Consider the following 24,997-nt stretch of genomic DNA (forward strand, 5'->3'; position numbering starts at 1 on the left):
TCTGTTTGCCGACAGCGGTATATATATATATATATATATATATATATATATATATATATATGTAATATATACATCATGATCTACCACATAACATGCAGAAACAAGAGTAGTTCAAATGAAATTCAAGAAACATATTTCTTATAAATAAGGTTAATAATCATAAACATTTTACAAGGAGAAAGTAAATCTAAAATAGAGGTTCCATTAATTTTTTTGCATTGATTTTGAAGATAGAAATATTCGTTAATAACCCATTGGCAGCCAAAAGTCCCTTTATTTAAGCATCACACATTCTACATCAGTGGTTCCCAACCTCAGTCCTCAAGCACCCCAAACAGTTCACGTTTCAGGTCCCCACACAGAATCGCAAGTGAAATAATTAGATCCACCTGTATAACTTTTAAAATGTTGTAAAGGTCTCGAGGCTGTACCTGAGAATTCAAGGCAGTGCAGACTTGGGCAACGGAAGTCATGGAGTGTTGTGGATGCTTGACGACGGTCTCCTGGACATTAACTCCTCTGATCCCACTGGGATGCCACACAGACTTACGCCATGGGGGGTCAGTGTAAACTTACCCCCCAAGCGACCGGGGTTAACTGTCAGTAGTATAGACGTATAGGCCCTTATTCTGATTCATTCGCTCCCTTGCGTGTTTGCGCAGTGGAGCGATGTTTTGTGACTGTGCATTTGCATAGTCCATTATGCGCATGTGCAGCCGCTGTGTGCGAGCAGCCACGGCGAATAGATTATTCGTTGGCACTCGCACACATCAATGTGGGCATAGGTTTGTGGTCCGGGGATTCGCCCCATGGGAATGCCCAGTGTTTCATGGGTGTTCCCATGAAAATGCTGGGCGTTCTTATTGTAATTCCCCAATGATGCGGGTATGGGGGGGTGGGCATCTGATGTCAGTGGATGTCAGATTCTCGTACAGGCACTCGCAGATGTAAGACACCAAAGAGGTGTCTTTCATTTGCGAGTGCTAGAAAAATCGTTCGATCGTACGTGACCATCCAATGATTTTGTGCCCGCACGCAAGGCTTTGAATGGATGAGTATGCTAATCATCCATTTGGATGCCTGCTGTTAATAGCTCCATGCAAGGGGACTTGCAAGCTTGCAAAATCCTCAGACTTGCGAGTCAACCAGAATAAGGGCCATAGAACAATATAAGACATCAGCAGACGGAAATCAAGGTACGACCAAAAAGCTTCTGCCATTGAAGCATCCAACGGGAGGTTTGGGAGCCCCAGTAGCTGCGCACAAAGACAGACCATAAATCACAGTTCAAACTAATATCGAACTAACTATATCTATGGTTAAATAGCGTAGACAGGAGGTGAGGCACCAGAGCCACTGTTGCTGCTTAGGATTGCAGCCACGGGCTGAGACACGCCTACGTATCCTGCTGCCACACTGTTACCTCACCCAAACACTCCCCAGACGTCACTTACTTTGTGAATAACGCCTCATCCTCTGACTGCCATTGCAAGACCTTTGCTCAGTGCGACAATAATTGGTCAGCTGCTAAGCCTATATCAGCAGTTGCATGGTTAAAGGACATACCATGAACTGCACATGGATGGGTAAGATTTCACTCCAGCTGACTGAATTGCTGGAGTATTCATAACTCGGACCCAGCTGCTGACTTTTTCCCAATGACTTTCCTTTGTGAGTTCCACCTGGTGCTGTGAGCTCACAAAACACAACTGCGCTGAATGGTTATTTGTAATACGCACCAGGAATGTCAATTACATCTATTCATTAAACATTCTGTGCCAGCAGCCACATGTGTCTGTGTATCCGTGAGTCAGGAAACCACTTTCTAGACCGCAAACTACAGCTCGCCAGAGGCGTAACTAGATCTTTGCGGGCCCCATAGCAAAATTTTAAAAGGGGCCCCCCAACCTTTATCACTACAAGAAAAAGACTGAAAGGAGATAGTAAGGGCGGGATGTATTAATATACATCGCCGCCCCTCGCCTACCAGCCGCGATGCTACCGCATATGTACTAACATATGCGGCAAGCATTGGGTTGCGGTGAAGGAGACCCCCGCGATACCTGTAATGTGGTGTGCGGGGGTCTGCGTCACATCCCGGCGGCTGTCAGTGTCCTCCTGTGTCTCCTCCCCCCTGCAGCCGGATGTCCTCCCAGCTGTGACACCTACTGGGGGAGGAGGAGATCGATGGAGGACGGGAGGGGGGGTCGCGCAGGCGGCGATAGAAGCCCATAGGCTTCTATAGGGTATCGCCACCCAGAGGGTGGCGATACCCTGCCAGGCAGAGACGGGGTAATGGTACATGCGGTAAAACTCCCGCTTTACAGCATTTTCCCTTTAGTACATCCCACCCTAAGAGAGAGTAAAAAAGACAGTATCTTCGTGGAAAAAGATGGAATGAGAGAGAGACACAGTGTTAGAGAGAGAAAAATACAGGAACAAGAGAGAGGGAGAAAGAGCGAGCAGGGGGTAAAGGTATAGATTGACAGATAGACGAGGAAGGCATGGACAGACCTATGGATGGACAGAGTATCATATGGGGGCATAGACGGACAGACTGGATGGGCATAGACAGACAGAAAGACAAAAAGGGCGGGCATAGACAGACAAACTGATGGAAGGAAAATAGACGTATAGATGGGAGGGAGCACAGATGAACAGATTAGAGGGGGCATAGATGGACAGAAGGAGCATAGAAAGGTGGACGGGGCAAAGACATAGGAAAAGGAGGGGGACTGACAAAAGAACCAAAGACAGATATATGGACAGGAAAGGGCATAGAAAGACAGACAGATGGAAGGAGTAGAGACAGATGGATGGAAGGAGCAGAGACAGATGGATGGAAGGGGCATAGATGGGTGGGTCGATGGGAGGGGACATAGATGGGTGGAATGGCAGGATGGGGTACAGAAGGACAGATAAATAGACAGAGCCCTATAGTTTACACAAATGACCAGGGAGTTTCCGCAGAGATTCCATACAGCACTTACTATTGCAGCCTCACCAGCAGCCCTCGGCACAGGCCAGACACCCCCCCCTCCTCCAGACTGGCCCACCTTGATGCAGCTTCTCCCCCTCTCCTTCTTCTCTGGCTCCACCGGCAGCAGCGTCTATCCATTCATCCGCCTTCCCCCTGCAGTGCAGCCTCGTCTCCCCCGCAGCCGCAGGAGCTTCTCTCATCTCCGCTTCTCTGGCTCTCTAGTGGAACAGCCTCTCCTGCTTCAGCAACCGCCTCCACTCTGTCCGCACACTGTCAGGCGGCTGCTGTAACAGTGCAAGCAATGGCGTGTGGCTGACAAGCCAGTGGTGTGCCAGTCAGTCGCGCACTGCTGACGCTGCTTCCAGTTCTGAATTGTGGATCCGTCCTCCTATGCTTTCCTCCTCCTGGCGTGCGGTAGCAGGGATAAGTTTATAAAACAATGTAGAGGGTGCAGGGGATTGCCTCGGGCCCCCCAAGCTGCCGGGCCCCATAGCAACTGCATCCCCTGCACCCTCTATAGTTACGCCACTGGTCAGCTCCAACTAAATCTTATAGATAGGACCTTCCAAATCAGACAAGGGATGAGTAAAATGTTTTGTTGGTTTTGATGCATAAATACCATACTTGCCTACTTTTGAAAACTAGTTTCAGAGAGATTATAGCTGGTAGTAGAATTGTGCACAGCGCCTCATTGAGGGGGGCGTGTCATGCTCCTCCCAAAGGGCGTGTCTAGTTCCATATATGGAGAGATTGTGAACGTGGCACCTAGAAGCGTGGGTGTGTACTGCTACATCTGAGAGGAATCTTTTAAAATGACTTATATCCAAAAGTAGATGAGCCCCAAAGCAGTTAGTAAGAGATATTATACTTGGTAAAGAGCTGGGAAATGGTGCTGATGGTTCAATGTAAATGTATCTATCTCTCATTCTTTTTTCCCCCAAAAATGTAACAGTGTAATGTGGGCTAGGTGAAATGAGGGAGATTGCTAGACTAATGAGGGAGACAGGGAGATTGGTGCTATTTCAGGGAGTCTCCTGCAGAATGCAGAAGGGTAGGCAAATATGATAAATACAGATACCGATTAGGTACTGCTTTTACATTTAATCATGTTTATTTACCCACCAGTGCTTTGCTGTTTAAAAGTTAAATGTCCATTAAGGAACTAATTTAGCATCAGTTGTACTTTTGCACAAAATTAAACCACTACAACTGCTTCCAATAGCATGTGGGCAGGGCCGGTGATAGGGTGTTCAGCGCCCTCCTACAAACTAAATTTGCGCCCTCCCATACAAAGAGAGAGAGCAAGTGCCGAAGGCGCACACTAAAAAAAAAAGTGTATAACGCCCGAAGTGGTAGTGCCACATTGTGTGCCCAGTAGCAGCAGTGCAGTAAATATACATTTTGGTGCCATGTGCCAGAAATGGAATTGGGTGTGTGCCCAATCCCCCCACACAAAGATACACATACTGAAAACAGGGACAGTGCATGCAAACATTTAGGGTGTGGCTTTGTGGGGAAGGAGCGTGGCCACATAATAGTACCAATTCACCCCACATTACACCACACAGTAGTGTCGCTTATACACATTGTGCCAGCTAGAGCTTCTTATGCACACTGAGCTAGGTTAAGCCTTATAGACACACTGTGCAAGGTAGAACCTCTATAGAAACATTGCAACAGTATTAAGCCCACCGTAATGCCCATTACACATTGGGGGTTATTTTGGTTCACTCTTTCTGACAAATTCCTTCTTAGATGGACGAAACCATGTGCACTGCAGGTGGGGCAGATGTTACTTGTGCAGAGAGAATTAGATTTGAGTGGGGTTTTACTTCAAAGTGAGATCTATATTGCGGTGTAAAAATAAAGCAGCCAGTATTTACCCTGCACAGAAACAAAATAACTCACCCAAATCTAATTCTCTCTGCACATTTTACATCTGCACCCCTGCAGTGCACATGGTTTTGTCCATCTAAGAAGGATTTTGTCAGAAAAAGTGAACTAGAATAAGGCCCATTGTCACACACCATAAGGACCATGACACTTTATGCAGTGGTGTAACTAATAATTCTGCTCCCCCCTGCTGAAAATGCAGGGGGGCGCCCCCCCCCCAGGTTAAACAACATCCCCCCACCCCACCCCCCGCCGCCACCTCCCATGCGGCCGTTACCTCAGCCGTGGCCGCGATTGTGCTGCCAGTGGAGGGGAGCCGTGATGTGCGGAGGGGAGCCGGGGTGAAGGGGGAGTGGGGGGGGGGGTTTACATCCAGCCGCATCTGCGCCTGGTCCCAGCTCTCCGAGTCCCGTATACTGCTGCTAATCAAAAGTGACACTTGGAAAATGGCTGCCCATTACAGCAGATGAAAAACTGTCTGCAGTATGGGGGCAGCCATTTTCCGAGTGTCGCTTTTTGTATTAGCAGCGCTGCAGCAGTAGCCGGGACTCGGGAGAGCTGGGACCCAGCACAGGCGCTGGCGGCAGAAGGCAGTGAGTAATGTCCCGCAGCCCCCCGGCGCCCACACCCCCTCAGCGCCTCCCCGCCACCGCGGGGGCTGCGGGACTTTAGTTACGCCACTGACTTTATGCCGCCCCGTATTGCTAATTACGGGCTAGATGCACTGGAGATTTTTGCTAGATGCACAGCACTGGAGATTTTGACTAAGTGATTTTGTCTAACTAATGTTAGTCTGTGAACTACTCAAATTGCCTTGCCTGTACAGTCTATCTATGCTTGGAGATACTGACCAAATATGATTTTTTTTTACTCACTGTAAGATCTGTTCATTTAAGTCCATCTGGGGGACAATGCGTCATTACCTCAGGGTTATGGGGTGTACACATAGTGAGATTTTGGCAGGAAATTTTGACTAGATAGTCAAAATCTCCTAGAAGGTTAATCTCCCAGTTTTTCTCCTGCTTAGATACGGACGATAAGTCAGTATCGCAAAGCATAGATAGACTGTACAGGCAAGGCAATCTGACTAGTTCACAGACTAACATTAGTTAGACAAAATCACTTAGGCCTCGTACACACCAGAACGATCACGATCGTGCGTCGATCGTGAACCGATTTGCTGTGAACTTCTCGGGAGCGCTCCCCCGGGCCCAGACTCACGATTTGCATAAGATGGTGTATTTTTTACTTACGATCTTCAAACGATCGCGAGTCGTTTGCGATGGTCGTCCGACTGTCGTTTTGGTGCATCGTGTGTGCACAGTGACTGTCGTTTTTGAAATTTAAATAATGGGCAGGACTAGTTGTGGGGTACAAATAACTGCAGCCATTTTAGATCTGTGCTTTGTGACTAGTGAGGCTTGGTGTATACCTGCTGAACGCTGTACATAGCTGTTTGCTCTGCTTTGTTTTTGCCTGGCATTACAAAGTGTGCTTTTCCTGTGTCCATTATGCAGTCTGCAGTGATGGATTCTTACCAGCAAGATTTTCTGCTTTCCTATGCTGTGCTCAGGGTGAGGCAGCTGAGGGCCCAGCGTAGAAGAGCTAGGTCATGCTGGACCAAGCAGTGGCTGCTGAGCCGTCAGGCTCGTTCTCACATGCCACTGCTCCTGGAAATTCGTGAGAATAATCCCAATGATTATAGGAATTTCTTACGTTTGGATGATGCCACCTTCCATGAGTTGCTGCGTCTCGTCACCCCCCACATCCAGAAGCAAGATACCAAGTATCGCATGGCTATACCTGCTGAGGAGCGGCTGGTGGTGACCCTGAGGTTTCTGGCTACAGGACGGTCTCTGGCTGACCTGAAGTTTGGATCCCTCATCTCCCCGCAAGCTTTGGGCCTCATCATCCCCGAGACCTGCAAAGCAATCGTGAAGGTACTGCAGCACGAGTATTGCAAGGTAAGGAAATATACACTACACACTTGTAGTGAAAACATATAATGTTTTATTAAAATAAATCAAACTTTGACATCCACACATTTTTAGTTTTCCTTATTTTTGGATTAAATACAAATGGTACAAAAATAGAACCCATTGATACGCATAACTGCAAACTGTTCCAAAGTGCAATAACATGTCCAAAAATATCTAAAACATTTCACTTTTCTGCCTTGAGGTACGGAGCAGTAGAACACACAGTGCTTGTGGCGCAGATAATCAAAGTACCTTCATGCACACGCGGTGCATAGTGCAGAAGCAGTGGTCCCGGCCCCATTGCTCCGCACCATGCGCCACGTGAGCATGGGCTTTATCTGCGCCACAAGCATCATGTGTTATACTGCTCCATGCATGTGCAAATGGCAAAAGTGTCATTTTAGAAACATTAGGTACGCATAATATAAAAATAGACCAAAGTGCTATAACAAGTCAAAAATTTTGTAACAAACTGAGCTTTAAAACCTACTGCCGCACTCACTAGAGGTACGGAGCAGTAGAACACACAGTGCTTGTGGCGCAGATAATCAAAGTACCTTCATGCACACGCGGTGCATAGTGCAGAAGCAGTGGTCCCGGCCCCATTGCTCCGCACCATGCGCCACGTGAGCATGGGCTTTATCTGCGCCACAAGCATCATGTGTTATACTGCTCCATGCATGTGCAAATGGCAAAAGTGTCATTTTAGAAACATTAGGTACGCATAATATAAAAATAGACCAAAGTGCTATAACAAGTCAAAAATTTTGTAACAAACTGAGCTTTAAAACCTACTGCCGCACTCACTAGAGGTACGGAGCAGTAGAACACACAGTGCTTGTGGCGCAGATAATCAAAGTACCTTCATGCACACGCGGTGCATAGTGCAGAAGCAGTGGTCCCGGCCCCATTGCTCCGCACCATGCGCCACGTGTGCATGGGCTTTATCTGCGCCACAAGCATCATGTGTCATACTGCTCCATGCATGTGCAAATGGCAAAAGTGTCATTTTAGAAACATTAGGTACGCATAATATAAAAATAGACCAAAGTGCTATAACAAGTCAAAAATTTTGTAACAAACTGAGCTTTAAAACCTACTGCCGCACTCACTAGAGGTACGGAGCAGTAGAACACACAGTGCTTGTGGCGCAGATAATCAAAGTACCTTCATGCACACGCGGTGCATAGTGCAGAAGCAGTGGTCCCGGCCCCATTGCTCCGCACCATGCGCCACGTGTGCATGGGCTTTATCTGCGCCACAAGCATCATGTGTCATACTGCTCCATACCAACAGGGCAAGAATTGGTTTTACAATTCACGTAAAACCGGAGGGTCCTGCTCTCCTGTGAAATCAGGCAATAATGAGGTGTACAGGTGGGTATAGCGGGCTGGAGTTGAAGGTTGTGCGGAGGATGCTTGGACAGGTGGAGATTGATTTGGCAAAGTGGAAGGGACTGGTAAGGGTGCTGGGGGAGTAGGCCCTGGTGGTTGTTGGCAAGGAAGAAGGCCAGCTATGTTGCATTCAAATGTAAGGCGGTCTAAACGGCCAAAAAACAATAGCTCGCTGCTTATGCGTTCAAAGGCCATTTGCTGGGTTGGACTCAGCTGGCGTAAGCCGTCAGACAAATATTTCCCGAAAGCATCAAATCGGTCGGGAGGCCTACGTAGAACCTGTTCGGCCCGTATCAGTAATTCCTCCTCTGGATTGTCTATTTTCTTTTCCTTGCGGCGCGATTTTTTACAGGCCTGTTGTGGCGGTGTGGGTGTAGTGGATATTCCTTGCGATGTTCCTGGAGACTCCGACAATCCAGACAGGTCCAGGGTCGGTGAATGTTCTGTCTCTGCACTGTGTTGCTGTGGAAACAAATACAAAGTTCAATTTATTAATCAAGTTTATTTATTATTTCTACAGTTCCCTACCAGCGTGAAGGATTGGCAAAACATCGCTGCAGAGTTTGAAGAGACATGGAATTTCCCAAATTGTGGAGGAGCCATTGATGGCAAACACGTCCGCATCAACCAGCCTGCACAGAGTGGTTCCTACTACTTCAATTACAAGGGATACTTTAGTATCGTTCTAATGGCTGTGGTTAATGCGAACTACGAGTTCATCTTCCTGGATGTTGGCAGGAATGGGCGTGCTTCGGATGGTGGAACTTTGAAGGATACCAAGTTCTACCAGAGGCTTACCTCCAACACTCTTCACTTGCCGTCGGTCCAGGAAACCAAACATGGGCTCAATTTTGTGTTCGTGGCAGACGAGGCATTTGCCCTTCATGAGCACATCATGAAGCCATATGCCAAAAGGGGCCTGGACCACGACAAAAGAATTTTCAACTACAGGCTTTCCAGGGCACGGCGGCTTGTGGAGAGTGCGTTTGGTATCCTGGCAAGCCGTTTCCGCATTTTCCATACTGCCATCAACCTGAGGGTGGACAAAATAGACTGGGTCGTCATGGCGTGCTGTGTCCTGCACAATTTACTGCGCCGTAAGGAAAGACCACAAAGGCCTACAGGACCAGCACCACCAGAGGTCCCAGAGGAGCCAAAGGAGGTAGTGCAGATATCCTCTGTGGAAACGCCGGCGCAACAGTATAGGGGGACTACACGCGCCATGCAGGTTAGAGACCAGTACAAGGACTATTTTAATGGAGTGGGTGCTGTCCATTGGCAGGAGAACCACATTTAAGACATGTGTGGACTGAACCTATTCTCCGGGCCCAAAAAAATAATGAGGAAGGACATGTGTCAATACCGGGTCTGTACTTACCGACAATGGTTGGGAACTTTCATCCACAGTCTGCAACACCTCATCCCCCTCACTCTCCACCATGAGGTACAGTCCGGTCCTCTGTGCCTCCTGACTCAGGGTGAAGGTTAAGAGATTGTAGTACCACAAGGAGGTCTCATACACGTCGCCGGCTCCGGCACCAGATCTCTTGGTGGTCTGCATTTTCTTATGCTCTTTTAGGAACACAGTGCGGAGATTTTGGATTTTTTTCCGCACCCACTCCGCATTGGCTTCAGGGTGATATGAACGGCTGAAATTGGCCAACTCATCCAGGGCATTTGCTCTTTTAATTTTGTTACTGTAGTCTTTGGACTTCGTCTTCCAAAGACATTCGTACTCCCTGTATTTGTCGATAAATGCTTCGACGAAGTCACGCTCCTTTGCCAGAGCCTGAGACATGTCTATAAGAAAATAGATAAAAAAAATTATTAAATGATTATAGTTTATATATTGTTAAGACACTTCTTTTATTTCAGGTTCACTTTTGTTAATATCACAATAAAGTTCAACCAGTTTCCTTTTTATTGTAAACAAGGTGATAGTGTACACAGCTTCATCTATTCCAGTGTTGGCCAACCTTGACACTCCTGCTTTAGTTGAACTACACATTCCAGCATGACCTGCTGTGGTTTTGCTATTTACCATTTACACACAGAGATATATCACTGCACTGCATTGGTGGGCAGCTAATGCACTGGTGGGCAGTGGTGGGCAGCTAATGCATTGGTGGCCAGCTAATGCATTGGTGGGCAGCTAATGCATTGGTGGGCAGTGGTGGGCAGCTAATGCAGTGGTGGGCAGCTAATGCATTGGTGGGCAGCTAATGCATTGGTGGGTAGGGAAGGTCCAAATACCTGTCTTCAATTTGGCTGTGCTCCAGGATCCTCCGTCACTGCTATCCTGTACCATCGACGAGTCTCACAAAATGGCTGCGGAGGGAGTGACACACACAGATATATCACTGCACTGCATTGGTGGGCATCAAATGCACTGGGGGGTAATTGGTGCGCAGCTAATGCATTGGTGGGCATTGGTGGGCAGCTAATACATTGGTGGCCAGCGGTGGGCAGCTAATGCATTGGTGGCCAGCGGTGGGCAGCTAATGCATTGGTGGCCAGCGGTGGGCAGCTAATGCATTGGTGGCCAGCGGTGGGCAGCTAATGCATTGATGGGCATTGGTGGGCAGCTAATGCATTGGTGGCCAGCGGTGGGCAGCTAATGCATTGGTGGGCAGCTAATGCATTGGTGGGTAGGGAAGGTCCAAATACCTGTCTTCAATTTGGCTGTGCTCCAGGATCCTCCGTCACTGCTATCCTGTACCATCGACGAGTCTCACAAAATGGCTGCGGAGGGAGTGACACACACAGATATATCACTGCACTGCATTGGTGGGCATCAAATGCACTGGGGGGTAATTGGTGCGCAGCTAATGCATTGGTGGGCATTGGTGGGCAGCTAATACATTGGTGGCCAGCGGTGGGCAGCTAATGCATTGGTGGCCAGCGGTGGGCAGCTAATGCATTGGTGGCCAGCGGTGGGCAGCTAATGCATTGGTGGGCAGCTAATGCATTGGTGGGTAGGGAAGGTCCAAATACCTGTCTTCAATTTGGCTGTGATCCAGGATCCTCCGTCTGCTATCCTGTACCATCCACGAGTCTCACAAAATGGCTGCGGAGGGAGTGACCAGGAAATGAGTATAAACAAGCAGGATCTGACGACGGTCTGACGAGGCAAGTGCACACGATCATCTCGCAATCTGCATACAATCAGCCCCCAATCTGAGGTCGGATTGACAGATCTTTACTGCAGTAGGTAGGATCTTCAATCCGACCTACGACCGGCGGGTACGCGCATCGGATCGGAATTGTGGGCTTAAAACAAAAGATTTTGCACCAATCTATAGCAAACGCTCGTACGACCCATCGAAATCGGAGGTTTTTATGCCAAATCGTCCTGGTGTGTACGGCCCCTTAGTCAAAATCTCTAGTGCTGTGCATCTAGCCAAAATCTCCAGTGCATCTAGCCAAAATCTCCAGTGCTGTGCATCTAGCCAAAATCTCCAGTGCTGTGCATCTAGCCAAAATCTCCAGTGCTGGGCATCTAGCCAAAATCTCCAGTGCATCTAGCCCAAATCGCTTAGTCAAAATTGCTTAGTTAACGATGACCATTAGCCAATGGACTCTATTCAGGTCCATTCGCAGTGGCCCCTTTGTTCGCACGGGGCCGATGTTTTCTCAATGCGCATGTGCATTTTCTCCCATGAAAACGCTGGGTGTTCCGATGGTAATCACCGGTGATGTGGGCGCCAGGGGCAGGTAGCTGACATCACCAGATGTCAGCTTCCCGCCCTCTTCCCTCAGAATGTGCATGCACATCTAAGGTTGCTCTGAGCAACCTGATATGCGTGCACGTTCCACATCATTCGATGGTCGGCGTCCATCGAATGATGTGGGTGTTCCCTCGCAGGCTGCAAATGAATATTTATGTAAAACATCCATTCGCAGCCAGTGCGTGCGAACACACACTGCAAATGGGTGGCGGCCAGGCCACCATTTCCAATGTGAGGTTTGGTGGACTCGCAAGGCAACAAATTTGCAGCCTTGCGAATTAACCAGAATAACCCCCGATATCTCGCCAGGTGTACGGAGCTTAAGAGTTGGGCTATGGTGTTTGGCACAAAGTGCCAGATGGACTGTGGGTGGGTACAAATAACATAGGAACCCATTCTTACCTGGAAGGCATAACCAGACACAGCCAAAAGAGCACACAAGTGGACAAATCCATGACCCCTTGCCACTCCCTCTTCCCCTTCTCACAGAGCATTAGGACCTGTCTGAAACTGGCCGCCAGGGCTGCCACCAGGAATTTTGGGGCGCGGGACTGATTTAATTGGCCGCCGGCTTAGTGCATTGAAGAAGTCTGTGCTTCGGGATCTGCCGAGGGGATGCAGTTGAAATCACAATGCCGGAATCCTGACCGCCGAAATCCTGACACTTTCTCCCTCTGTGGGTGTCCACGACACCCACAGAGGGAGAACAAATCAGTGTGCCGAGCGTAACGAGGCACCGGGCCCGCTGCGTGGCAAGTGCAGCGAGCCCGCAAGGGGGGGCGATCCACGGTCCCCCCTTGTCGGGATTCCGGCATCGGGATTTGGAATGCCGGGATTCCGGCATCGGGATTTTGAACGCCGGGATTTCGTATGTATTCCCTGCCGAGGACCGAGCGCCAGGGCCGACAATTTGTATGGGCTTAATGGGCACTTGCCCAGGGGCCCCAGTTGTATAAGGGCCATATGTTGATAGCTGAGGATCCCCTTTTTCCAGGGATACCAGTATTTTAAAAATCGGCCCTGGGAAACTGGAGATATCCAACTTCAAAGCAGCAGTCCACATCCGACCTGTTAATTGCAATTCCAGTCAAATTTCTCAGGTTCTCTCTGACTTAGAGTTTTTCTGAGAGTATATTCTAAAAGCTGGGACTCTTCCCTTTCTGGAGACACTAGCGTCTTGTCTCTATCTTGCCCAGAACCAGAGATATCAGCCTTCCAGCAGCCGGTCCCTGCTCCAGCTCCAAACGTCTGGTGTACAGTTTTATATTTTTGTCAATGGATTGCTCTGGCTCCTGATCTCTGATCCCCAAGTTCCCAGCACCTCCTGAAAGTTGGGACTCTAGGTTTTTATACTATTGAAGGCTAAGAAATCTATTTCCAGATAATGGCGATATCTGCAGTCAAACAATCTGCAATTCCACCTGGTAAAATGACGAATATTAAGCCCACTCCATTATCCAACCCTCCCCTGCGTATAAAACACCCCCTACCTCCCTGCAAGTCATTTACAAGGGACCCTTCATTCAGCTCAGTGCCCCCTTCCACACGTTAGTGTTCTCCCTCCCACCACCTGTGCAGTAAAGGAGTAATTAGCAGAAGTTACTGCTCCAGGTCCTACATGTTAAATGGAAGATAGAGCACCCCCTGCCACCCGTGGGACATCAAAGCTGCTGCTTATAGCACCCCCCACCCCTAGGAGGGGAGAATGGGTAAGGGCCCCAGTGCATTACTTTGCCCAGGGGCCCACACTGCTGTTAAGACGGCCCTGCCAAGCGCAGCGCAGGCAGCACACAGCGGAGGGTTGCTTTGGGCAAAATGAGCTGCACCGGCCCTTCCAGAGGACGGGGCCTGGGTCAGCTGTACCCACAGCACCCCCCTATCGACAGCCCAGCTGGCAGCACTGAGAGCATAAACACAGTTTCAGTAAAACTGCAGACAACAATGCAGCAAGCAACAGATCTACAAAGTATAACAAAATATTAGCATGGCATTAAATCTGGCATTTACTTTACACAAGTAGGTCAACTGTGGCATTAGGAACCCTAGAAAAATAAGCACAGTTTCTAAATGTATTTATTCAGGTGACGTCGGCCATATGGAAACTACAAACACTATTAAAGCTGCAGGCGCCCTCTCCTTCATATAAACGTGTACAGCAGGGATGGGAACCTTCAGCCCTCCAGCTGTTGTTGAACTACACATCCCAGCATGCCCTGCTAAAGATTTAGCATGGCCAAATAGCAAAACCGGTGCAGGGCATGCTGGGATATGTAGTTCAACAACAGCCGGAGGGGCCACAGGTTCCCCATCCCTGATGTACAGTGTAATATCTATCCTTCAGCAATTAATATGTCCTTTATGATAGGTGGTCGGCAGGTCAATGCTAATAAGGTTGGCAGTCAATAGGTCATAGATCGTCACATAAAAAAGGGTCGACGTACCTTAGGTCAACATGGTCAAAGGGTTGACACAAGCAATAGGTCGACATAAAAAAGGTCATCATGAGTTTTTCAGGTTTTTTTATTAAAAGGAGTTTTTTCATACTTTACCATCCGAGTGGACATAGAGTTAGATGATAATTGTGTGCTGAGCGTAGCGAGGGGACGTGTTACACCTACGTCGACCATGGACAGAAATGTGAAAAAGTAAAGACAAACTTTTTTTCACTTCAAACTTTTCCATGTCGACACATTGCTTGTGTCAGCCATGTCGACGTAAGACATGTCAACATTTCTCATGTGTCGACATATGGCCTGTTGATAAACAGAGGTCAACCTATTGACGTCGACTATGACGATAACACATCGACTAGCATGCATCAGATGGGGACAGAAATCATTCGATGTCGATCATTAAATTATTTCCTTCCCTTCATGTGTTCCCAGGGTTTTCATGGGGACGCTAATGAAATGCTGTGCGATCCCCTGCTTCAGTCCAGTGTCCACACATGCGCAAACCCCAAACATCAGGAAAGGGGCTGAATTTGGCCCGCTATGAGTGAGTCTGAATTGGCACCATTGTAAGGACAGGTGACATGTACTCTTCTTTTTTTTTTGTAGTGGAACAAAAATGTGAATAGTTATTTTCTGTTTTAACCCCAAAGTCAACAAGTAAAATAGGTATTTGTTATGTGAAGACAATAATAAGATTTTGTATCACTTGATGGTTCTTGTGCACTGCCACCCCGGGACAGTAGAGGTCACCCTAACCCCACAAGTTGTTTCAGTCTCTATGACTTAACACACTACACTACTATGTACTGTATATTAAAGGCAACTTCTGCACCTGCAAAAAAATCAATATGAAGATTTTTTTAAACCAACATTATTCATTGGGGTGGTCTCCTGCCATAGTGGTGCTGGGTGGCACAGAATTTCAATGTATGAGCAAACATAAAATGTGTACTGAAAAAAGCAAACAATAATTTGGGAGAGACGCAAATAAATACAGAAATAAGTAAACTGCCATGACAGAAGCTGAAATGCGAATGCCACAATCAGTACATAAGGCCTAGTCCAGACCTGTTCCCTGGGCTGCATTTACTCGTAGCCTAACAGGTCAGTGCCTCCAGCATCGCCCACACCCCTCGCATACCCTCCAACTGTACCGATTTTGCCGGTACAGTACCGTTTTTTAACAGTACTGTACCGGCAAAATCATTTTGTACCGAATTACTGATTTTTTATTGTTTTCTCCCGGTGCCCGGCTCTGCCCTCCTGGTTCCGGCTCCCAAGTGTCCCTTGCGGCGCCGGCAGGCAATGCATAACGTCACTGCCACACCAGCGCCGCACCCTGCGCACAGTCTGGCGCTCAGGGGACGGATGGGAGACGTCTGTACTGCCCTGCCTCACTGTCTGCGCATGCGCAGACTCAGGGCGCGAAAGTACAGTAAGGCAGAGGCAGGCAGCCCAGCGTCAGTAGCGCGGTGCGGCCGCCAGACTCAAGCCGGGGCGCGCATGAGGAGGGGATATCCTGGAGACTTGAGTGTGAGACCCTGGACCCGGAGCTCAGTGCACCAGTAAGTCACAAGTGTAATGGTGTGTACACACGGTCAGATGTGCCTTCAGATACTATCCACGATCCGATCTGATCGGATCGTGGATAGTATCTGAAGGCACATCGGATTTGCAAGTCTGACTATATAGTGCACATCTGCACTATATAGTCAAGGCAGACAAGACTTTCTGCCTTGCGATACGTGAACGCACATCGGAATCAGATCAGGATCGGAAGGGTTAAAACCCTTGCGATCTGCATCTGATTCTGATCCGATGTTGACTATATCATCAACATCGGAAGGCAAAAAGTACCGTGTGTACACACCATAACTAGTAATATGAGATGACAAGCTGCAGACAGACTGATTATCCAGACCATCCAGAGACTGTCTCTGTGGGCCTTATTCTTGTTCACTCTTTCTGACAAAATCCTTCTTAGATGGACAAAACCATGCGCACTGCAGGGGGGGGCAGATGTAACGTGCAGAGAGTGTTAGATTTGGGTGGGGTTTTACTTCAAAGTGAGATCTATATTGCAGTGTAAACAAAGCAGCCAGTATTTACCCTGCACAGAAACAAAATAACTCACCCAAATCTAATTCTCTCTGCGCAAGTTACATCTGCCCCACCTGCAGTGCACATGGTTTTGTCCATCTAAGAAGGATTTTGTCAGAAAGAGTGAACTAGAATAAGGCCCTGTGAGTCAGTCTCTCTAATAAGTTAACTCAGTATAAAAAAATCCAGCCTGGCCATAATCAACCTTTCTGCACACTGTGACTGTCTGACTGCATACCCTCCAACATGGCTTGGCTCCCCTCCCCCTCCCCCTCTTCTCCTGCATACATGTATCTAAAAAAAATGCCCAGTATACATTTGGAAAGAGGGCATGACCACGCCCCTTTATCCATGGCCACGCCCCCTTTCCGAATGTGTAGCGATTTCTGCCCTAGAAATGTTGGAGGGTATGCCCTCGGTAAGATGTGAGGGGATGTGTCCGAGAACACATACTCTGGCATGTGGCCGAAGGGGAGAGAAACCATTCGATGGTCAGACACCCTCCCCAAGCAGGCATTGGCATACGTTTTCATGGGGACGCCTTAAAATGATGGGTGTTCCACTGCTCCGGCCCAGTGTCTGCCCCCTCTAGAGTGAACGATTCGGCGAGTGTGAAACAATTATACGCATATGCACATACCCCACCATCAGAATGGGGCTGAATGGGTCTTAATTAGGCCCTTAGTTATTTCCTAGCAAATGCTTGCACTGATTGGTCAGAGTGTGAGAAAAGCCACTCTGATTGGATAGAATCCTGCATGGGAAGGCTACTCCTATCCAGTCAGAGTTAGGTGCAGTTTATTTTTTGGAGGACATTCTAAAATAAATAAGTTAGGGCCAGATGTATCAAGCTTCAAAGAGTGATAAAGTGGAGAGTGATAAACAACCAGCCAATCAGCTCCTACCTGACATTTTTCAAACCCAGACTGTAACATGGCAGATAGGAGCTGTTTGGCTGGTTGTTTATCGCTCTCCACTTTATCACTTTTTGAAGCTTGATACATCTGGGACTTTATGTTGTTTTCTTGTTTTTTCTTCTCATTTGTTTATGTCTTCTGTTAGGCCCAAGGTTGGACTGGCCAACAGGTGTGTAGGGAAAATTCTTAATGGGCCCCACTGATTGAGGGCCCTGCTGCTCCTCTAGGGGCTAGCTTTTAGACTGTGCACTCAAATTGTACATTGTTACTGTATGAGAAAGCCAGTTACCCATAAAATCAAGGTTGACATGCATTAGGTCGACCACTAAAGGTCGACAGGCCTTAGGTCAACAGAGTCATTAGGTTGACATAATTATTAGCTCAGCATTGGGAATGTCAACAGTCAAAGGGTGGACATGGGGTTTTCACCTTTTTTTTGGAGCCGACATGTGCCGTCAGGCGGTATTTCATGCCCAACCATCCGCTAGGTCAGTGGTCTCCAACCTTTATCGGGCGTGAGCTACTCGAGACAAAATAAACCAAAAAATGTCCATTACACATTATGCCACACACCGCAATGCCCCTGACATATTATGCCACACCCCACAATGGCCCTGATAATATATTGTACACCAGTGGTTCCCAAACTTTTTGAATCACGGCACCCTACAGTATCAGAATATTTTTCACGGCACCCCTAGGCAAAAAGTTTGTTACTGAGTATTTCAGAAAAAAAAATTAATTAAATAAATTGGTGAGGAACACGATTCACTTCTGTTTACCCACATATTTTAAAACTGGAAGCCACAAGCACTGACTTTGCCTATTTCATTGATAATCCATAAATAATTGGAAGTGGTTCTGGACCACCAACCCGAGGCACCCCTGCAAGTGTTCCAAGGCACCCCAGGGAGCCTAGGTGCACAGTTTGGGAACCACTATTGTACACTGTAATGTCCCTGACACATTGGCCCTTATTCTGATCGGTGCGGATATTCCCGCTTGCGTACGGGCCGCCGATGTTTATCGTCTGCGCATGTGCAGAGGTCACTCTGCGCATGTGCAGGCGATTTCGCCGCATGGATTCTTTATACGCCGCACAGGGGGCGTAGAGGGGCATGAGGGGCTACTTATCCTCATTACCCTATGCATACGCCCCGCGTTTCATGGGCGTTCCCATGCAAACGCGGGGCGTATGCATGGTAATGAGGCCGTGACGCGTGGGTACGGGGCGGGCATCTGACATCGCCGGATGTCAGCTGCCCGCCCCCATACAAGATTTCACACGGACAAGTGTCCGTGTGGTCTTGTGTTGCGGGACCTGGTGGAGCGTGCGGCCCTGCATTCGATGTTCGGCGACCATCGAATGCAGGGGCTGCTCCCACCATGGAGGAGGCGTATCCCCGTCCACATTCATGCGGACCGCCACATATCCGCATACGGACGGAGGTGGCGATCCGTATGGAAGGCGGGGATTCGCCAAGACGGACATCACCGCATATTTCTGATCGGGCCGCACCGATCAGAATAAGGCCCATTATGACACACACACTGCAATGCCACGGACAAATGCCCCCTGGGCTTGAAAAGTCCTTTAAACCACTTGGATTTAGCAACTGCTGCGCTGGTGTTGGCAGACTCCCACTGCAGTGTCCCAAACTGAGAGGGGGAAAAACAGAAACCACCAATCATAACGGTAATTGTGCCACATACGCATTGCCAGGAAGTCAGAAATCCCCACTCATCCCCTGTATAATTTAATTAATGTGCTCCGGCTCACCCCCTTCTACCCACACAGACAAACCTTTGCCTGTAATACCCCTTTCACATTGCAGCTTTAACACGGCATATTGCCGTTTTTTTTACCGTTTTAAAACAGGAACAGCTGCAATGTGTCAATTTACTGGTTACAGAATACCGGTGTTTTGAAACGTGTTAAAAGCAGGATCCTACACGGTTCTGAGCCGTTTTCCCTGCAGTCTGAACAGCTCAGAAACGGTATTTGCTACAATTGATAACCACACAAGGGTGATAGGTTATCTCCCTGCATGATCCACGCCCACAAGCAGAAAATAAACAAAGGAGATTCATTGCAAAGAAGCACTGCTTGAACTTGTTGCTTGAAACGGGTTGAATCTGAAAGGTACAAAAACAGTATTGAAACTCAGTGGCGTAGCTATAGCTCCGCAGCCCCCGCAGTGGCGGAGAGGCGCAGAGAACATGTGGGCACCGGGGGTCTGCGGGGCTATAGTTACCACTTACCCGCTGCTGTCTGGTGCCCTGCCGTCACAGTCCCGTATCTCCCGGCGCCGGCTCCTGCTGCTATAATGAAAACGGACTCTTAGAAAATGGCTGCCCCCATACTGCAGACAGTTTTCTGTCTGCAGTATGGGGGGAGCCATTTTCTAGGAGTCCGTTTTCATTATAGCAGCAGGAGCCGGAGACGGGACCGTGACAGGCAGATGTGGCCGGGCAGGTACGCCGAGGGGAGGGGGGGGCGCCGAAAAATATGTGGTGGGGGGGCGAAAATTAGGTAGTTACGCCACTGTTGAAACTGCAATATACCATTGACAACATGCAATATGAAAGGGGTTTAATTGGCTTTTGACCCGTTTTAGGACAATGTGAATCAAGCATCAGTGATAAAATATGTACTCTCTATGCTGCTGTATGTTACTGTCAGCACCCTCTCTACACTGGCGCGCAGGGCACATGTACCGCTCGACTCCTTCGTCCACCACCTGGCACTGAGCTGAGCTGTTGTCCACCCTTCTCCCCTGGAGAGATGGCTGGCTGACTGGATGTAACCCCATCCTTCCCCAGCGCTGTGCCTGCCCCCTCCTCTGGTGGGCTGGCTGTCAACCTTTACCAGTGGGCGGGCTAGATGTTACTCTCCCCTTCCCTAGCGCTGAGCCTCCTGCTGCACCCGCTAGACTGGCTGTTCCCTTCTCCCCATCCCCCAGTGCCGAGCCTCAGGATGCTGCTGCATAGCTCTGTTTGTCATTTGCCGGTGGCAGAATGCTGATGAAGCGGGCGGGCAGCGAGCGGTTGACGAGGAGGATGGGGAGCTACCAGTACTTGGCGAGCGACGGCTTAGCGACCACTGCACTAGGGTGTGGAAGGAGAATAGAATAGTGTACCGTTGTCGACCTTCCCAATGTCAACCTAATGCTTGTGTCAACCTAATGACCCTGTCGACCTATAGCCATGCTGACCTTCAGTGGCCGACCTAATTATCTGCACCGAACTGGACTTCTGGCTCTTTATTTTCTTAGGTATTCAGTAGCCAATTAAATTGGGTTAAACATTGTGGGGGTGTGGTGTATTAGGTTGACTCCAAAAGGTCGACGTGCTTAAGGTCAACACTTGAAAAGGTCAACACAAGCAAAAGGTCAACACATAAATAAGTCAACAAGAGTTTTTCTCTTTTTTTGTGTGTGTCGTTGTCGAAACCTGACAGGTGCACCCCCTATACGTTTATTGCTGTGCTCTTTACAATTTACCATTCCCAACTGGAGTAGGGCTGGACAGCACATCGCAATGTTTCACTACTATCTATGACTATCGATGTTTTTGTTTCGATGGTAGTAGATTTACCATTTGATGGTACAGCTACAGTGTATGCACTTACTACTGTACAACTACAGACGTGGGCAGTGTGATGTGTACAGGTGCAGGCACCTCACTCCCTCTGCTGCTGCAGGCCGCCTGGGTAACTGGGTTCCACCACACACACAGCGGCGTCAGCAGCAGCGCCTCCTCCTCCTCCCTCCCCTTCCCCCGGTGTCCTGACTCCTGCTGCTGCTGCGTGCCGCGTTGCATGCCGGGCTGTGGTGCCGGTGCTCAGGGCTCTGCCGGCCCGGGAGATGCTGCTGGACAAGCGGCGGCGCCTAGGCCAGAGCAGCTGCTGTACTTGACTGCAGGTACCGAGAGGCACGGGCAGGGGGGTGGGAGTCTGTGAGAACGGAGGTCGGACGCTCCGCCGGCGGGCAGCGGGTTTTAGGTTAGCAGGGAGAGGGGTAAGGACGGCCGGGCAACCTCCTGGGAGAGCCCCCGGCTGATCCTGAGGCCTAAATGAGTGTAACGTCCTGGCTCACACCGGGAATGTGATGACTTGAGCAGGGGCCTGTGTTACACCAACACACACACACAACACAACACACACACACAGTTATGTATACAGTGCAGTGTTGTGGCGTTTACAGCTGATTGTTATATAAGTGGTGAATAAGTATAAAATAGAATGGTGCATAAATATAATGCATATATACCAGATATAAACATATGGACAGTTCCTAGTATGAGGTGCTATAATACTGTGTATTGTAATGCTACAAGCTTTCCTAATATCACTGTAAAAGATATAGCAGCAGCTGCCTCCATATTGGAAACACAGTTGTGTCATGTGACTTTCTTTTGCTCATTTTAGGTGTTAAACATTTGTATTAAACTGTAGCCCCGTACACGCGGGGCGACTTGAGTCCTGTGCTGACTGAGGGGCTTAAGCACACATGCGATGCACCTGCGATGTGTGCTGAGAAATGTTTTACCTGTGCTGATAGGCGATCTAAGCAGAATAGACCATAGATGCGATGTGCAGGATCGCGCGTCGCCATCACTATCAGATGTACACTTGTTTAGAAATGGGGCTTAAATCGCCCCTTGCGTATGCCCATTTAGCTCGAAGAGATATACAGGACCATCCGATCACTTTGTTTGGATGGGGGAAGATTCGGTTGTGCCAAATACTATTTTGTACGAAAAGAATGGGACCTGTTTTTTTTAGACCGAGCATTGACCCATTTTCTTACATATACACATAGTAGCTGGGATAAGTTCAGAGACCCATGTGCGTTGCGATAGCTTTTGGGGACAATTGAATAACCCACCTGGGATCAATTTACATTTAAATTGTCTCCAAGCATAGCCTGTAACACATAAGGTAGAAGCTGATTATCTCTCACAATTATATATCCTCCTGAGCTTTTTTTTTTATTATATATAAATGCCCCATTAAAGTACGTACATACTGTATGATCCCTGCGGCTGCCTGGACCAGGTGGGTTGCCGGTATCCGCAGCTGCATACACGCTTGTTGGTTCCAGCGACAACACGGGTAGCAGCATTTCCTTTGTTAACGATCCGCTCCCTTGTCTGTACATTTTCATTTTATTGCCAGTATGTACTGGGTTATACTCTCTTAGTATATTGGTCTACAGGTTGTTTTAAATGCTATATTTTGAGTGAAATAACCTGAAGCATTGACTTTTGGCTATTTTATTTTATAAGGTATTCAGGGGTAGATGTAGGAAGCAGTGATAAAGTAGGAGAAGCGAGCCATGGCAACCAATCAGCTGCTCTGTAATTTTATGTTATGCAAATTATAGATGTTACTTCAGTGCTGATTGGTTGCCATGGGCCACTTCTCCTCTGGCTTAAGCTGTGTACACATGCTTAGATTTTTCCCTGTTTTCGATTCGATTTTGCTTATAGAAGCAAAATCAAATCCACATCGAATGGTTTTTAGAACAGTTTTGATCTGCATTCGATTCGATGCGCGCTCCCGTTTCCTAAATCAAACAGAAAAATCTACTGTGCAGCCAAGGATAGTGTTCATTCTAGCACCCACTATCTTTGAAAACCCATGCAGTTCCTCTTCCCAGCCTGGGGTGTCGCTGTCTGCTGTGGTGTTTCTAGCACAGGTCTGGTTTGCATATCAGTGCTGATATACAGACCACACTGTGCTAGAAGCAGACAGCGACACCCCAGGCAGGGAAGAGGAACTGCATGGGTTTTCAAAGATAGCGGGTGCTAGAATGAACACTACAAGGAAATCTCGAATTCGATCCAATAAATTGAATGAGTACAATGTGCCTACATTGTGAAATCAAAATCTAATCGAATGCAAAAGTACAGATCTAATGCAAAATCGAATGGGATGATCTAATGCCAGATCTAATAGAAAATCGAATCTAACATCAAATCTAAGCGCATGTACAGGGCTTAACTTCTCCTCCCTTATCACTGCTTCATACATCTGCCCCCATGTATCCTTTGAACAGAAATGTGTATCTCCACATAATGTGAAAGGTCCTTTATACTGGACATTAGGCAATAACTACTACATTACAGTAAAATCCTGAAGTCCAGGGATGGGGGAAGATCTCCACTAACTTCTCCTCTTTTAAAATGTTGTTGCCCCTTATACTTACTGTGTTATGATTCTTTCTTTTGATGGGAGTGCTGGACTCCTGTGTATTTGCCTCTTTGAGGAAGCATGCTTGGCTTTACTATTGATGTTGTTTATTTATTTTTTAATATATATTATCTCATTTGGGCTTCTGCAATTCTCTCACTCTTCTCTGCAAAAAGTGTAATTGTACAATCTGCATGAGATCCAGATGAGATTTTGACTATATAGTCAAAATCTCATCTGGATCTCATGCAGATTGTATGGGTTTTATCCCTTCCGATCCAGATGCGATCTCGATGCGCGCTCCCGTATCGCAGCCAGAAAGTCTTGGCTGCATAGACTATATAGTGTAGATCTGCACTATATAGTCTAAATTGTATGCAGATAGTCTAAATTGTATATATTGTACACAGATAGTCTAAATTGTTATCTCATCTGGATCTCATGCAGATTGTACAAGTGTGTACACAGCATAAGGTCCATTATATTGTAAAGGAATCTCCTGTGGACAGCCCACTTTAGGACATTCCACAGGTTTTCACTGGGGTTAAGGATTGGAGTGTGGCTGGTCCTTTCAAAGACTTGGTATTTCTTTTCTTTTCTTGGTTCATTTTGGATATGTGCTTTGGATCTATATGATGGTGGAAATTTACACTTTAATTCTTATTATATTTGAATATATCTGTTTTGCCTTCTCTCTTGAATAGAGCCGCTGTCCCAGCAGAAGAGAATCAGTCCCAAAGTGTGATATGGCCCCCACCATTCTCCACAGTAGGTATGGCGATCTTTGGCTGATGAGCTGTGGTATTATTGTCTTTTGTAATATACAGACGTGTCCTCATAGATCTGAGCTGAAATTGTGCCAAGCATACTAAGGACAAGTCAGACCCAATTGTCCTGGCAGCTCCCCGGGAGGGATCACTGCGATTAGGCACTTCATGTGCCAAGTTTTACACTTAGACAGTGTCCATGTCGACCTGTGTTGTCATAAACAACCTAAAACCATTAAAATCTCATGTCGACCGTTCAAATGTCGCCCTTTGGACCCTGTCGCCCTTTTCAATTAGCGACCTTTTCAATGTTGACTATTAGTGGTCGACCATATGATTATTGGCCTAAAGACTGTAGATGTTTTATACCATAACCATAAAAAGCAGTCTAATGCACATGTATGTAGTTATGGAATCCAGCAAATATCTTGTGTAGTAACGATCATTGTTCCTGTTAGAAAAGCAGAGACGGCGCCATGTAGAATATGAGATGGACCATAACTATGTGACCAATGTCCAATTAGCAGTTCTAGCAAGCCCAGTGTTTAATATGGGCACAGTAGTCCTTATGCAGAGTTGTCCACAGTATT

At 47.7% G+C, this 24,997-nt stretch overlaps 2 protein-coding genes across 3 annotated transcripts in view; one reads left to right on the top strand and one right to left on the bottom strand.

Annotated features, from left to right (window-relative positions):
* Nucleotides 1–8,076: 8,076 nt before the first annotated feature.
* On the bottom strand, nt 8,077–11,115 carry LOC146063426 (uncharacterized). The gene is made up of 3 exons (XM_083175783.1): nt 10,500–11,115; nt 9,625–10,046; nt 8,077–8,708 (listed from the first exon to the last, which is right to left on the bottom strand). The coding sequence occupies exons 1-3, from the start codon at nt 10,552–10,554 to the stop codon at nt 8,163–8,165; spliced, it is 1,023 nt and encodes a 340-aa protein (XP_083031909.1). The 5' UTR covers nt 10,555–11,115; the 3' UTR covers nt 8,077–8,162.
* Nucleotides 11,116–21,133: 10,018 nt separating this feature from the next.
* VPS54 (VPS54 subunit of GARP complex) overlaps nt 21,134–24,997 on the top strand; it is a 55,110-nt gene continuing 51,246 nt past the window's right edge. Inside the window, exons 1-2 of one of the 2 annotated variants that reach the window (XM_083175784.1) lie at nt 21,134–21,367; nt 24,345–24,412. The gene's annotated coding sequence lies outside the window, so the exon portion shown is untranslated. The remainder of the gene's footprint in view (nt 21,368–24,344; nt 24,413–24,997) is intronic. The other variant, XM_083175785.1, reaches the window with a different exon arrangement.

This window comes from Crinia signifera, chromosome 3, assembly GCF_055691185.1.
Source record: "Crinia signifera chromosome 3, ASM5569118v1, whole genome shotgun sequence".
NCBI classification, from domain to species: domain Eukaryota; kingdom Metazoa; phylum Chordata; class Amphibia; order Anura; family Myobatrachidae; genus Crinia; species Crinia signifera.

What these genes read in the sequence shown, in the direction of transcription:
- LOC146063426 (XM_083175783.1), bottom strand. Translation starts at nt 10,554, where the DNA reads ATGGTACAGGATAGCAGTGACGGAGGATCCTGGAGCACAGCCAAATTG. An exon ending in CACAGCCAAATTGAAGACAG is followed by an intron (nt 10,047 to 10,499) that starts GTATTTGGACCT and finishes ATTTTCTTATAG; the next exon opens with ACATGTCTCAGGCTCTGGCA. An exon ending in AAAGTTCCCAACCATTGTCG is followed by an intron (nt 8,709 to 9,624) that starts GTAAGTACAGAC and finishes TTGTTTCCACAG; the next exon opens with CAACACAGTGCAGAGACAGA.